The 13,430-nt window shown below is 49.6% G+C and overlaps 1 protein-coding gene across 1 annotated transcript; it reads right to left on the reverse strand.

Moving 5' to 3' along the window:
• Positions 1-551: 551 nt before the first annotated feature.
• On the reverse strand, positions 552-12,720 carry LOC119458710 (ctenidin-3-like; the record flags this gene model as incomplete). The annotated part of the gene is made up of 3 exons (XM_037720600.1): positions 12,667-12,720; positions 10,513-10,641; positions 552-914 (listed from the first exon to the last, which is right to left on the reverse strand). Coding segments are annotated over exons 1-3 (546 nt in total), but the record flags the coding sequence as incomplete, so codon positions are not given.
• Positions 12,721-13,430: the final 710 nt, after the last annotated feature.

The raw sequence follows: 13,430 nt of genomic DNA on the forward strand, positions 1-13,430 counted from the left end.
CTTATTTGGCGTTTAATTGGGTTTTGGGCGTATGAATGGAAAAATGTAATTCCTCCGTTCATATTACGAGCTCGCAAACGCATTCACCATGAGAGAAAGCTTCTCCTCTTTTTTTTTCTGCAGCATATTCTCCTCACGTGCATATTATTAGTGTGATGCTTCCTTGTTCGAAGAGAGCTCCCTAACTGGCTTGAGATGTATGGTGTATTGTTTATCATGAACATTTACAAGACGATATTCCGATGTTCACTTATGACATACCAACGAATTATCCAACAGCCAGTCGTTTATTTCCAAGTTCTTTGGCATTTTCACATTTTTAACCGGCCCACAGGCCCTGTTTTGTGTTTTGTCTAGCTTGGATCTTCATGCACAGGACGCCAATCGACACCGTCACTGTCTTGATGTGGTCGCTTTTGAAGGCTGTTGGTGAGTTCATTCTTAAGCGGTCACAAGATGGAAATGCGTTTCTGCACGGGGCCAGCATGAACAGTACCACTTTACGACCAGGGCCATCCTCCTCCGTGGCCGCCGCCGCCTCCACCGTATCCGCCACCGCCTCCGCCGTATCCGCCACCGCCGCCGCCGAAGCCGCCACCGCCGCCGCCGCCGAAGCCTCCGCCGCCGCTCGAGATCGTCGTGTACGTCACCACGGGCTTCAGGGCATGCGACACGGTGGCCACCGGCTTGGCCACGTAACTGACCACAGGCTTGGCGACGTACTTTACGCTCACAACGGGCGTCTTGACGTACGAGACAGAAGCTACGCCGATGTCATCTCCGCCGCCACCACCACCGCCGCCGAAACCGCCCCCGCCACCGAAACCGCCGCCACCACCTCCGCCGTAATCATCGCCGCCGTCATCCAGAAGGCCCGCAGAGGCGATCGTCGCGACGGCGAAGAGGACGAGGACCTGGAATGAAGAAAGCAGATCATGGTATATCCTGCGTGAGGAGCCCGCCAGCCACGCTATGCGGCCAAGTGGAATTAAATACCTGTGCCCGAACGCTTATACACCGCTCTTTCCTGAAAGCACTGCAGGAAGCAAGAGAAACGTTACAGGCAGCACTCTAATAACTCCATAGATGTCTTGGTCGGCTTTTTTGTGGTGGTTTGTAGGCAGTTACTATCAAGTAGTATTTGATCTCTCTATATATCTTGCCCACAAAGTTGGGGCATTAGTTTCATGCCCAGCTACTTCATGAAGCGAGTGCAGAGTATGGTTTGCACAAACTTTTGTCTGTATTACCGGAATCCCGGGGACTGTAATGCGTTCTTAATTTCTTAGCACTCGATAGAAGATAACTTCAGGCTAGAAAGTTCCTGACGACGAAGCACTATGCATTGGATCTCAAATAAGCCATTTGTGCTGACGTGCTTCGACCAGGTCATTATACAGCGCCCAAGTTACCAGAGCTGGCATGCTCCGTTGGTTTGAAACTCTTCCTGCTTTTCAAAACTACCTATGCGCGTTACTTTCATGTACCGCTGTTAGTGCAGCAAAGCAGACCCTGTTCTATTTAGGATGTCCCTTTTTACTTTCCTGTGTGAGCTCCTGTGCTAAATAGAGAGTTATCGCTGCCAAGGTCTTACACGTTTGGTACCAATCTCTCGATCTTACTCCCTGCTTTGCGCAGTCAATGCATTAGAACCCCCGAGAAGGAGTTTCTGTTCTCGAAAATATTTCTGAAAAGGGGTTTATAAAATTGATTTAGGAGTCCCATCAGGCCAGATTTACAGGGTGTAGTACTCCTTGCAGCACATGCATTTGAGGAAAAAACTAATGTAGTTGGCGTTTTTTGTACAATATCCAGCTACTGAAAAATTACATGCAAAGCATTAGCGTTATTACACACGCCACGAGGTAACCAATACGCTTCCCACGTAACTCGTCAATCGCGCCTTAATCACTACTAAGCAGCTAACGCGCAACATTTTCTTTCCTACACTTTGCATAACATCATTCGATTTCGTAACTGACCTGGGGTGACGACAGCAATCGCGATTGCTAGAAAAGACGACCTGTCAAACCTACTACATTTAACGTAGCTGCTTAGGCAAACGCCACCGGCAAAGCGTAACACGTTGGAGAGGTCGCTATCGTAACCAACAAGCAATGGTAAGTGGCAGACAGAAGTGACAGCTTACGGCAACGAGGCCACGGAGCGCAAGCCGTCACTTAAGCAGCCCGAATGCGCCGCCGAAAGCTCTGAGTGATATAAATGAAGTTCACTAATGCATGATATTGAGTGCACTACATTGCACTATATTTGAAGGCACTAATTTGGCAACTATATATATGAAGTGTTCAAGATATAAACACTGAAGGACGCTTAATCATTCACGTGTCTTCACGTTGTGCCTTTTTCTTAAACATGGCCAGATATTCAAATGAGCTCGATAACTCCAAGTACACTAGTATACCAGCTGGCGAAAGCATTGCTGTCAACCAGTATGCTGCAATCTGCACTAAATATTAAGTAGGACCACGTGCGTTCATGTTGTGCTTGCGCGTCCAGCTGTCAGGCACTTCATATTCATCACGCAAACCCGTCCATAAGACGTGTGTTTCGCGGTCTACTCACCGATGCTCGCATGGCTTCAGAGGCAGACGAGTGCTGACTAGCGACCGGATGCAGTGCCTTTTATACGGAAGACGCGACTGCTTGGAGGAAGTGGGGGCGGGAAGGAGAAAGGGGAGGCCGTGTGAGCAAACAAAACATAACGCAGGCAGAGGCTTGTGGCTCGTCTACGGTCATTATGAGTCTCACGCGCTGCGCGGAAACCCCGTTAAACCACTTCCTGCATGAGAACGATTCAACGGGCTATAGTGACCGGCAAGTCACAACCTCAATCGGATGCCAGAGACTTTTCAATCACAAAGACGCTTAGCCGAGAACTTTCGCCCTAATGTTCTTCTCGTGGGTCACTCTCGACGCCGTGCACAGTCGGCCGGCGTTCGACACCGCCTCCCGGGCCTCCAAGTGGCCGATTGTTCGCGCAAGAAACAAAATGCCCACCCGGGCCCACCCTCAAAACGCGGCACTAATCGCTGGCATGTCACATATTTTTCGCAGCCACTGGTGTTCTCTGGACCTAAATAAAGTTATTTCACTCACTCACTCACTCACTCACTCACTCACTCACTCACTCACTCACTCACTCACTCACTCACTCACTCACTCACTCACTCACTGGTGTTACTTGGCACAAGTGGTACTAACTTGAAAAGTAACGATGGCTTTCAGTGCAGACGAGTCGAAACCGAACTTCTGTGTTTAACAGCCTATTTTGACCGGATTTTTATTTAACCCTTATCTATCGACAACCACTATACAGGGTGTCCCAGTTTCCCAGTTATCACGCAGCACGATTTAAAAAAGAGGAACGGCGTTACGCGAAGCTAACCTAGTCGTATAGTTTCTAGTAAAGTGGAGTAGCCGCCAGTATTTTTTGTTACTGAGATTTAATTAGGTACTTGTAATTAGTTATGTGACTCGAGAAGTACTGTCCTAATTATCAAAGTGTCAATGAGAAAATTGTAAGGCAACATGAAAAACTCCCGATACAGCTTTCTGTTGCTGAATACGTGCTACATAATGTGTTTTTCCGAGTGTGAAAGAAGCCCGCGAATACACACAGAATTGCCGCGTGGCTGGCTGCTCGAGGCACTTTGCGTGTATTCGAGGGTTCTTTCACGCTCGGTAAAACACTCTCTTTTTCCTCAGATAGGAAAGTAGAGAGAGGGGCAAAGGGAGCACGGGCACACAATCACATAGAACATGTGACTGTCCTCGCTATAATTTACAGAGACAATCGCTTGCAATCGCGATAGCGTGCTTTGACCAAAGAGCGTTAATACAGGAAATAATTTTAGAGTGCCGATCTCCTAAGTCATCGCAGCAGAGTCTCCTCGCTAGCCCAGTCATCACGCGAGGCGTTGTCGGCCCATCCGATTCGGAAAGCAAAAGACTTTGTAGAAGTCACTCCTAGCCATATTCGACAAAGCATGGGAGCCTGACTTTGGCAGAATTCAGCTGGGATGCGAAGGCAGAAAGGAGACTCCAGGTGGTGCGGCTGGTTACGTCAAGATTTTCGGGTGTTCCACGCGAAAAAAATTTGATATCTCGTGCGAGCATTCGACGTTTTCAAGCGACATCTGTCCTTGACAACGGTATCGACTCCTCTTTGCTGCCTTGAAGAGCTGATCGAGCAGCGTTATGGGCGTGTTCGTTACCTATGACGCCGCAGTAAGTTGAAAGCCACTGAAATGTCACGCGGTGTTCGTTCTCAATCAAGGTATGGATTAGTTCTATAATCTCGAATACAAGTTGTTCATGTGGTCCGCGCCGCAGGGCTGATAGTACTGCCTTCGAGTCACTGCATATTGACCATCTTCGAGGCTGTTTTTGGCTGACGAGACAAAGGGCAGCGCAAGTTCCGACGCCATCGATTCCATTGGAGTGGCACGTCCTGAAACTGATGGTGGTTGCTCTCGCTGAGAAAACCACGGCTACAGTCGAATACTGGAGAGTTGCTGATCCATGAGCTTAAATATAAACGTAGTCGGCGTACCTCTCATCCAAAAGGAGGAGATATAGTTGTCTAAGAGCAGGAGATGACAGCTCGGAGTTTTTCATGATTCCTGGATGGGTAGGGGCCCAGCAGGTTGAACCAAACACCATGGTGAAGGCTCATGGAAGGATGATGTAATAATCAGAAATCGTATCACGAAATGATGCCTGTGGCCTTTCTGACAGTAGTGTTGCAAAATGGTGGGAACGGGTTGTGGGAATCCTCGGGTCCCATAACAGCCGCACGGGCAGCGACGTCAAGCGCATGCGTGCCAGGGAGAGTTGGGAGAGGGAAAACTTTCCTTCCGCGGGCGGCGCGCGGGAATCGCAAGCGCTATCAGCGCCACCGGGTGGGTCACGTGAGATCCCGCTGATATCGCCCGGGTCTCTTTGGCCACCAGCAAGCGGCGACGGCGGAAGTCTCCGCCGTCGCTCTCGTTTTCCCGCACGTGGTTAGTCAACCGCGTTCTTGCCGCGGCAAACGCCGCGGCCTCCCCGTATTTCCCCAGTTGGTAAGTCGGAAGCCCTTCTTTACCTAGTGTATTATTCTCTTCGAGGGAACCCTCAGCGATGTCAACTATAGCTAGCTGGCCTGCTCGAAGTGTTAGTTGCAGTCGTAATAAATGCTTTCCGAGTGTACACGTGGTTGTCGTCTATTGTTTCCTCGAGCTTGTACCGGACCGCGGTTGATGCGCAGGCATGCGCCAACCGCGGGGCTCGGTGTGTCGAGGCAGAGGGCCGTTGGCACTCCCATATCCCGACATTTTGGCGCCCAACGTGGGGCAAGCTCTTGGAAAACGGGACGACGATCGGTTCGGATGCGCGGAAGCCTGAAGGCTTTGTCCGGACCAGCGTTAGGCCTCAACCGAAGGCGTGATTGCTAGCTAGGTTGGGCATGTGCTTTCTTGAATGCGAGTTAACGCTGCGCCAGTGTCGCCGAACTCGTGTAGTCGCTGAGATTTGCAGCAAGTTTGCTCCTAAGAGTACGCCCGAAGCGAGTGAGTGCAGCAGCCGACGCGGTGGTCGATTTTCCCTGTACATATGTAAATAGCCTCCTTTCTGTATCTTTGGCTCTGGGAGCTGGGCGCCGGAAACGCTGGCTAGGACGTCAGCGGGGCGCAGTCCCAGGAGTCTGCTCGGAAGCTGCGTGTTGAGCAGCGAGCGGGGACCACTAAGCTAGGCCTGCATCTCCTCGCGGCGGCTCATTGGAACCCTTTATGGGTCTTTGTGGCATTGGTATCCGTCATGGACGCGATTAGGCCTAAGGCTCTGCGGAGCTGCCGGTCGCATGTTCGAAGACGACCATGCCGTGACATTTAGCGGGTGCAACCGGATTCGCTAGTTCTACTATACTCGCCCGAGCGGAGAAACCTCGTTCGAAATAGAAAGCTTATTTTGTTCAGATGGACCCAATATTTTGCGGGCGGAATAACCGAAATCTCGGGGGCCCAGAGAGCGCTTTGTTCATACGAGCATCGCCCTTTTTCGCGCTGTATCGGACCGGAAAAATTCGGTCGAAGCGAATAATTTCATTCAAACGAACTGGATTGTTTTTTTGCTTCTTCTCGTTACCACATAAAGCTATGCGGTAGACGGGTGGTTCAGCATCGTGTCAGACGGCCGACGCTGCGGCGGCCTCTACTGCCTTAATTCTAAGTGTTTGTGGAGTGCATTTGAGCGACTTTGCAGAACGAGTGAAGCCGTCATGACTTGCTATTGCTGCCATGGTCCACGTCCCTGCCTGCTGTCTCGGCCCCTCCCTGTTCGCGGCCCGATGCAGCAGCACATGGCAGCCACAATGAGGGAGGCCCACCATCATATACTCCCACGAGGATGCGTCGGTGCGAGGTTCATCGAGCCGGCGCGCGCGCCGCTTCGAGAAAGTCCTGACCCGCTGTTCCCGGGTGGACATTGCGGCGCGCATCTTGAGGGCAAGCCATCTTCAGCCCCCGTCATCGTCAACCACTGTGACGGCTGCCACATGTGGGCGGCCGCCACACAGGACTGTGCTGCCTATCAACGTGGATTCGGACATTTCCTGCCGAAGTTTACTATCGCATCTGCCCGGATACTTTGTCAATTAATGCCGTCGTTCCAGTGATTTCTCCACCGTAGGGCACTATTTAAGGGTGGAGGGATGTGGGAATCCTCGGGTCCCATAACAGCCGCACGGGCAGCGAACGTCGCGTCAAGCGCATGCGCCACCGGGTGGGAAGGCTCTATCGGCCACCAGCAAACGGCGGAGTCTCCGCCGTCGCTCCCGTTTTGACGTGGTTAGTAACCGCGTTCTTGCCGCGGCAAAATCAGTAAGTCGGAAGCCCTTCTTTACCTAGTGTATTATTCTCTTCGAGGGAATCAGCGATGTCAACTATAGCTAGCTGGCCTGCCTGTTGGCGTAATAATGCTTTCTGACGTGGTTGTCGTCAGTTTCCTAGCTTGTACCGGACCGCGGTTGCAGAACCGCGGGGCTCGGTGGTCGAGGCAGAGGGCCGTTGGCACTCCCATATCCCGACAGGGTTTGGGCAAATGACCTAATGTGCCCTCTCAGCACCTCCACCGCAATGTGTATTTGTATTAGTTGGTCCCGGATGATATCACTAGTCGGCGCTGTTGACGCGCATTTTGGCAAACCACGACAAACTCTGAGCGCCCGGGCTAGCCTGTAGAGCACGAATATTTGTCCTGCAAGTGTTGGTCACTATAGGTAAACTGTATCTCAATAAGCCATGAAAAAGTTTCCTTTATAATTCCAACATTGCATGCCACTGACATTTCCCAAGTCTTTCCACCAAGAAACTTGAAAAGCTGGGAAATTGCTGTTAGGCGCTGTTTCAAGTAAGTCACATGCTGGCTCCATGAGATATCTCTATCAATTATTATATGCCAAGATATATGTGAGTCTTCTGATAAGAAATTATCTGACCCTTTATAGAGGCGGCGTAGGTTGCCATTGGTTAGCGAGTGAATCCCACCAGTGAACATTTGTCTGATGATATTTCGAGATCTTGGTTTCGCATGTACACCGTTGTCAAAGTAGCAGCTTTTTGAAGCCTTGCATGTATCTGAGGACGTGTCAAATCCGAAGTCTATGCACACATGTCATCTGCGTACATTGTTATCTTGATCACTGCTGGCAGATGTTCAACGAAGTCAATGAGTGTGAGGTACAATAGGGTGGAGCTTAGTACTCCGCCTTCAGGAACGCTTCGGTAGGTGTAGTGTCTGCGGTTTGGGCATCGACAGTACACACAAATATAAATCTCATAAATAGGTAATTATAAATCCATTGGAACACTCGACCCCGAAGGGTAACCATCTCAAGGGCATCGAGAATAGCCTCATGAGATCATATCATACGCCCCGTTACATCTAAGAACAAATGTGCAGATAATCTTCTACATGACTTTTGATGCTGGACATACGTAGCGAGTTCGACAACACTGTCTATTGATCAGTGGGCTCGTCGGAAACCGGCTCATGCAATTTGGATACGTGTTGTGGTGTTCTAGGTACCACCCCAAGCGGACAAAGATAATCTTTTCCATTACCTTTCCCACACAGTTGGCCAGTGCTATTGTGTGGTTTGAGGTGAGTTGGAGTGGAGACCTGTCATGCTTCAGGAGTGGGACCAAGCATCTCTTCGTTTATTCTTCGGGAACCATGCCATCTTGCCAGGATACATTGTAGAGATCTCTCAGTACTCTCCGTGCGCATTCAGTCAGGTTTCACCTGGCGCGATAGGACATTCCTTCTGGTCCCGGTGATGAAGAACGCCTGCATATAGAGAAACAGCCGCCTCAAGCTCCTACATTGTGAAAGAAAGATCCATGCGGAAAACACACGAAACAGGGATGCCACTGGGGGCTGGAGAGCCTGGACCGTTTGCTTGACCAGTGGTCCTCGCAGAAAAGTCTCCTGCAACATCAATATCCAGCCGTCTCTGGAAGAGCGCCAACGCTTTGAATGGGAAGCGTGGTTCAGGGAGGGAACGCAGACCCCGTGTGGTTCTCCAGATGTGGAAAAGTGGCTTCCGGTGGTCTAGTGACTGCCAAAACGTCGTCAAATGTTGAGATGCTTGTCTATCTGTGCGACGCTAGATTTTTTTTCGTCTGGCTGTCCTAAGGTCATGAATGGACTTTTTACGCCGGTATCGCCGCTCCGCACGACGGAGGAGCGCACGAAGTCGCTCCAATTCTACATCCAAATCCGTGTGCTTAGACGAACCCGTGAGCGTGCGCGTGGCGTCCCGCATTGTGCACTTGACTGTTTCTTCTAATCCAGAGAATAAGCCTTCTTGGCAAGCCTCTTCCCTGACCGATTTAAAGGTGCTCTAACCAAATAATAGAATGGTGTCCCGTGGAGAGGACCTAGACATTCATTTAATGATGAGACACGTGGAAATGTGAGCACTCCCGAGGGTGTCGATATCCAAAAACCATTTAACACATCTGGTGAAAGAGGTGGAGACGAAAGCTAGATCATGATAAGTGCCACAAATCACGCCTCGTAAAAACGTTTGGTTGTCATCATTCAGGAGTGTAAGGCCGTGGTTGCAGGCGAGGGCTGCAAGTCTTTGTCCTTTTGCATTTGTCCTTGTGCTTTCCCATGCCATATGGCTTGCATTAAAATATCTGATGATGACCCATGAAGCAGGACACACCATCAAAATGTCTGCTTATCTTTTGGAATCAAAATTACTTGAAGGTGATAAATAAATGCCTAAAAGTGTAAATATGAGTTTGCCAGGCAAACATGTTGATTGTAATCGTGAAGCAAAAAGGGTTGGCGAACATAGATGAGCTCACGACAAATAAAAACAATGACTTCGCTGCATGCACCAGTTGTTGGGGGTATGACAGCTTGATATGCTGATAATATGAATGGTTTTGATACATTAGGCTCACAGATCACAATTATTGGGAACATACCAAGCGGGCTTTACAATCGGTAGTTCTTTGGGAAGTTGCTGGCTTGGAAACGCAGACCATTCTTCTGGAGAAAAATTCCTTTCAGCTGATTTTCTCGAGCTGTTCAGCTATTTATGGCCTGACTGGAGAATGGGAATGTCATAATGGAAGGGCCACTGTCCTTTCGAGCCACAGATTTTTTTTTACAGGACGTTCGATGACGCCTACACCGGATTGTTTGAGCAGCCTCTCTTTGCTACGAATTGTCCCTAAGCATTTCCTTGAGAAATGAGAGCTCCTTCTTGATAGGAGGACAATATTTAGACAAGGCAGCATGACAACCATTACAGTTCACTTCAGGACAGTAGCACGACAAGTGTCTTCCGCATGAGGTTCAGCGTACCGAGGACACAGTACTAAAATTGGGACAGATCCCTTGGCACGTCCAAGCCTAAAGCGCTGATGGCATTGAAGGGAATTTTGTACGAATAGCCGAACAGGGTGTTGGAAGTGAGCGACTTTCACACAAGATAGTGTGTAATCTGCTTTGAAAATCAGTTTAACGCAGAGCGTGTTTCCAAAGCGGCTCACATGCTTGAATATATCACCCTCAATGGCTGATTTGATAAGGATAGGCAAGTCCGCGTTGAGAAAATGGCAACATCAATGTCATAAATTACACCCGCAGTGGATGCATCGTCCATTGGGATATAGGAAAGCACTTTGATGCCTCATAGCTCAGTGATTTGTTGCAGTTTTTTCAGCGCACTACTGTTGGAAACATCGATTGCGAAGACATTTCTTTTGTTCGCGTATTTATCCGGTTGTCCCTAATTTCTTTCGGCATGAAACCTTCCTAGAAAACAGATAGTGCTTGCCTGTTCAACAATTGGGGGTTGCTTGAGGGTTCCTCGGGCACAAAAGTGATGGCTTGAGGCCAGTGTTCAGACCTTCACTGCAGAGTCGGCCTGCTCGCTTGGGTTGATGCAACCGTGTTGACATTCCTCCTTCTAGTCATCTTCCTGCGAACAGAGATGAGACTGTCATACGATGAGTCTTCACCCAACACGGAATATAGCTCAGTATCATTGGGGTGCTGAGCAAGCTTCATCTCTTCCTCGAGAAGGATGACCTTGGTGTCTTCTTGCCATCCGGGCTTCTGGAAGACAGGGAACCACAAGACAGGGAGGTGAAGAACCAGTAAATTCTGAAGATTCTGCCAAAAAACAGAGAACACAGATAGAAGCGTTCTGGCAAGAAGACACCCCGCTGTCGTCTTTGTCAAAAATATAAATATAACTAGGCAAAGAAACGGAAGCAAACTAAAACTATAAGATCGCTGCTTCGCATATTCGGGGGGGGGAGGCTGCTTTGTGTTTGTCGCAGGTAGACCCAAGATGTGCCTTCATTGTGGCCGCCAGCTCGCCCATGACCTGGGCCTGGTGCCCCGCGGTGAGTTTTTCCCTTGTGTTGCGTATTGCAAACATTTAGCGTTCCCTGGAATATTCTTTCGTGTTTCTCAAGACAGACCGAAGTGTCAGTAACTCTTTCACAGTGTAGAATCCTGCACTTAACCCTTTACTTCAGCAACACTGGGTGATGGTGGTGGGGTGGTGTGTTGTAGCTACAGGTAGGTTTCGCCTAGCAATAGATGCTGGCAATGGCTCCACCTCAGTGTCTCTTACATTGTTACAGTGGTATGTCACCGCACGTCCATCAAACCTGTCTCCTTTAGGAATCCAAGAAGACATTTGTGCTTCACGCGGGGCCGTTAAACATTTGCATCACATACCCCTCTTTTGGCGACGATATGCTACTGACGATATGCTACCTAGAACTACCCCTTTCGAGAAATGGCCTTAGCCTCTTGGCTCTTATTTTATATTTTGGAGCGAGCAGACTGGGTCGTTCCCGATATGAATTGTGTGAATTTTCGCATAACTACCTCATTTCTATGCATGGGGGGTAATGCCCAATGCGTCACATATGCTACGTTGTTTTGATACCTCAGACTTTTTATTTAAGAATGAGAAACTTACCACATAGTCTACCGTTTCTTTGCAACCGTATCACCCATGCACCTTGCTTTGGTATCATTGTGCAGAGGAAGGAAGCCATTATTTGACCATGCATGTGTCGCGTCATGGAGGAATGAAACCCAGGAGAGGCCCCGGCTACCACGTACGTGTTGGAGAAAGTGTGGTGGAAGTCACGGGCTGTTTTTCGCAAAGGAGCACTGGGATGGGTGCCCCAAATGTCAACGTTGCCATAGCAACCGCGTTCCTGAAGCTTTCGCTGCTGCTTTCGGTCTCTGAAAAAGGAGATAAGCTTTTACCGCCAGTGTCTTTCTCGCAGCACCTTTTGTTCGCGAGAAAAGCTGACTTTGGAGTGTGGTGCCTAAGCTTGAAAGTTGTGCTTTGTGTCTGTGAGTGTGAGTGTTAGCCAGCAACAGATGCACTCAAGCAATCACGGCGCGGGTCTTCGTCATCTTCTTCAACGTGCCACGAAAAAACATAGGAGCGCGTCTGCTTCACTAAAACTGCTACAGAAGTTTCGTGGGCTTTGTTTTGACGCGCGTCAGCAGCACACACTTCGGGCGGTTCGTAACAATGCAAGTTCAAAGTTCGCACTCATCTGCTCCGGCGAGCTGCAGAACCCCTGATTGGAGGCGCAAAGGAGTGACTGCTCTTCCACCAACGTGACTGCACTTCCGGCTTCAAAAACGTGACCTCAGGGTCTCTCCTGTTTTGTTTCTTTCCTCCATGTCTCGCGTGCACAGTGGCGCCGTTGTCGCGTCACGCATGACGCAATCGGAGCTAAATTTAGCCTCCCGCGCGGCGATCACAGAGGCGTAGCTCGGCAGTACGCTTGTCGATACGAGTGGGGGTGGGCATTTTTTAGAGAGCTCACTCTGTCATAGTAGGTATAATCGATCGAACTCAAACCGGTGCTCATCGGGAGTTATAAGGGTTACAAGTGTGTAATTCGTTGCAGAAATTTGACGGTTTCTCGGCCATGGCGCCCCCGCGTTCTACAAGTAGGGTCCAGAAACGGCGTGAATAGACGCTGACAGCAAGACAGAAGAATGCCACTCCTCGCCAACGCCCTTTGACAACGGCGGAACATGTCCGTCCCCATGGGAAGTGTAAGCGCCGGAGATTGAGGCAAGCGCAGGAGCCCCAACCATGTACGAGTGCGGCGGGCTCGAGTGGCGCAGGGCAGTCTCGGCAGCCACCATTAGGGTGTTTTACACAGCCCACCCCCATCGCCACCACCTCGGAGTAATCAGAGTGAGCGCGGAAAACAAACGGGCCCCGTATGAGTAGGAAGCGAGCATGATTGAAAGATTAGTCAGTGAGACCCCACTAACTGCAACGTAAGTTAAAGGAACACTAAAGCAAAAGCGTTTGCGTTCTCACTGACTTCATGCTGCGTCCATATTTTACAGCTTCCTCAATCTTTCCCACGTTATAATTTCGAATATCCTTTACTTTGTTCATGTTGATCAGGGGCGCTATAACGTAAAATGATTCCAAAATGTTTTGATTCCAATTTCTGCAATCAGCCTCCACGATTGGTCAAACCACTTTCGGGCCACTCCCAACTTCGCCTGTCTGTCACGCGACGTCACGAAAACCACGATAGCTCCCCAACTGATATAACGTGTACACAATGATTATGCATAATTAAGCCGCACAAAAGAAAAATAATCATTGCTGATTCGACGCCTTTTCACCATTAGCTCTCTGCTATTGGTCCAATGTGTTCTGGCTACGCCCACTTCGCCTGTCTGTCACGCGACCTCACAAAACCGCGAAACTCATCACGTCAAAGTGACGTGTACGCGAAAAAATGCATTAATATGCCGAACAAAACTGAAAAATTTTCTGATTAGCCACATACTGCCCCGTTCCGAAAGGAATAGAAGATGCCTGCCCGCCGATCTCT

The sequence above is a fragment of the Dermacentor silvarum genome, chromosome 1 (genome assembly GCF_013339745.2).
Source record: "Dermacentor silvarum isolate Dsil-2018 chromosome 1, BIME_Dsil_1.4, whole genome shotgun sequence".
In the NCBI taxonomy this organism is placed as follows: domain Eukaryota; kingdom Metazoa; phylum Arthropoda; class Arachnida; order Ixodida; family Ixodidae; genus Dermacentor; species Dermacentor silvarum.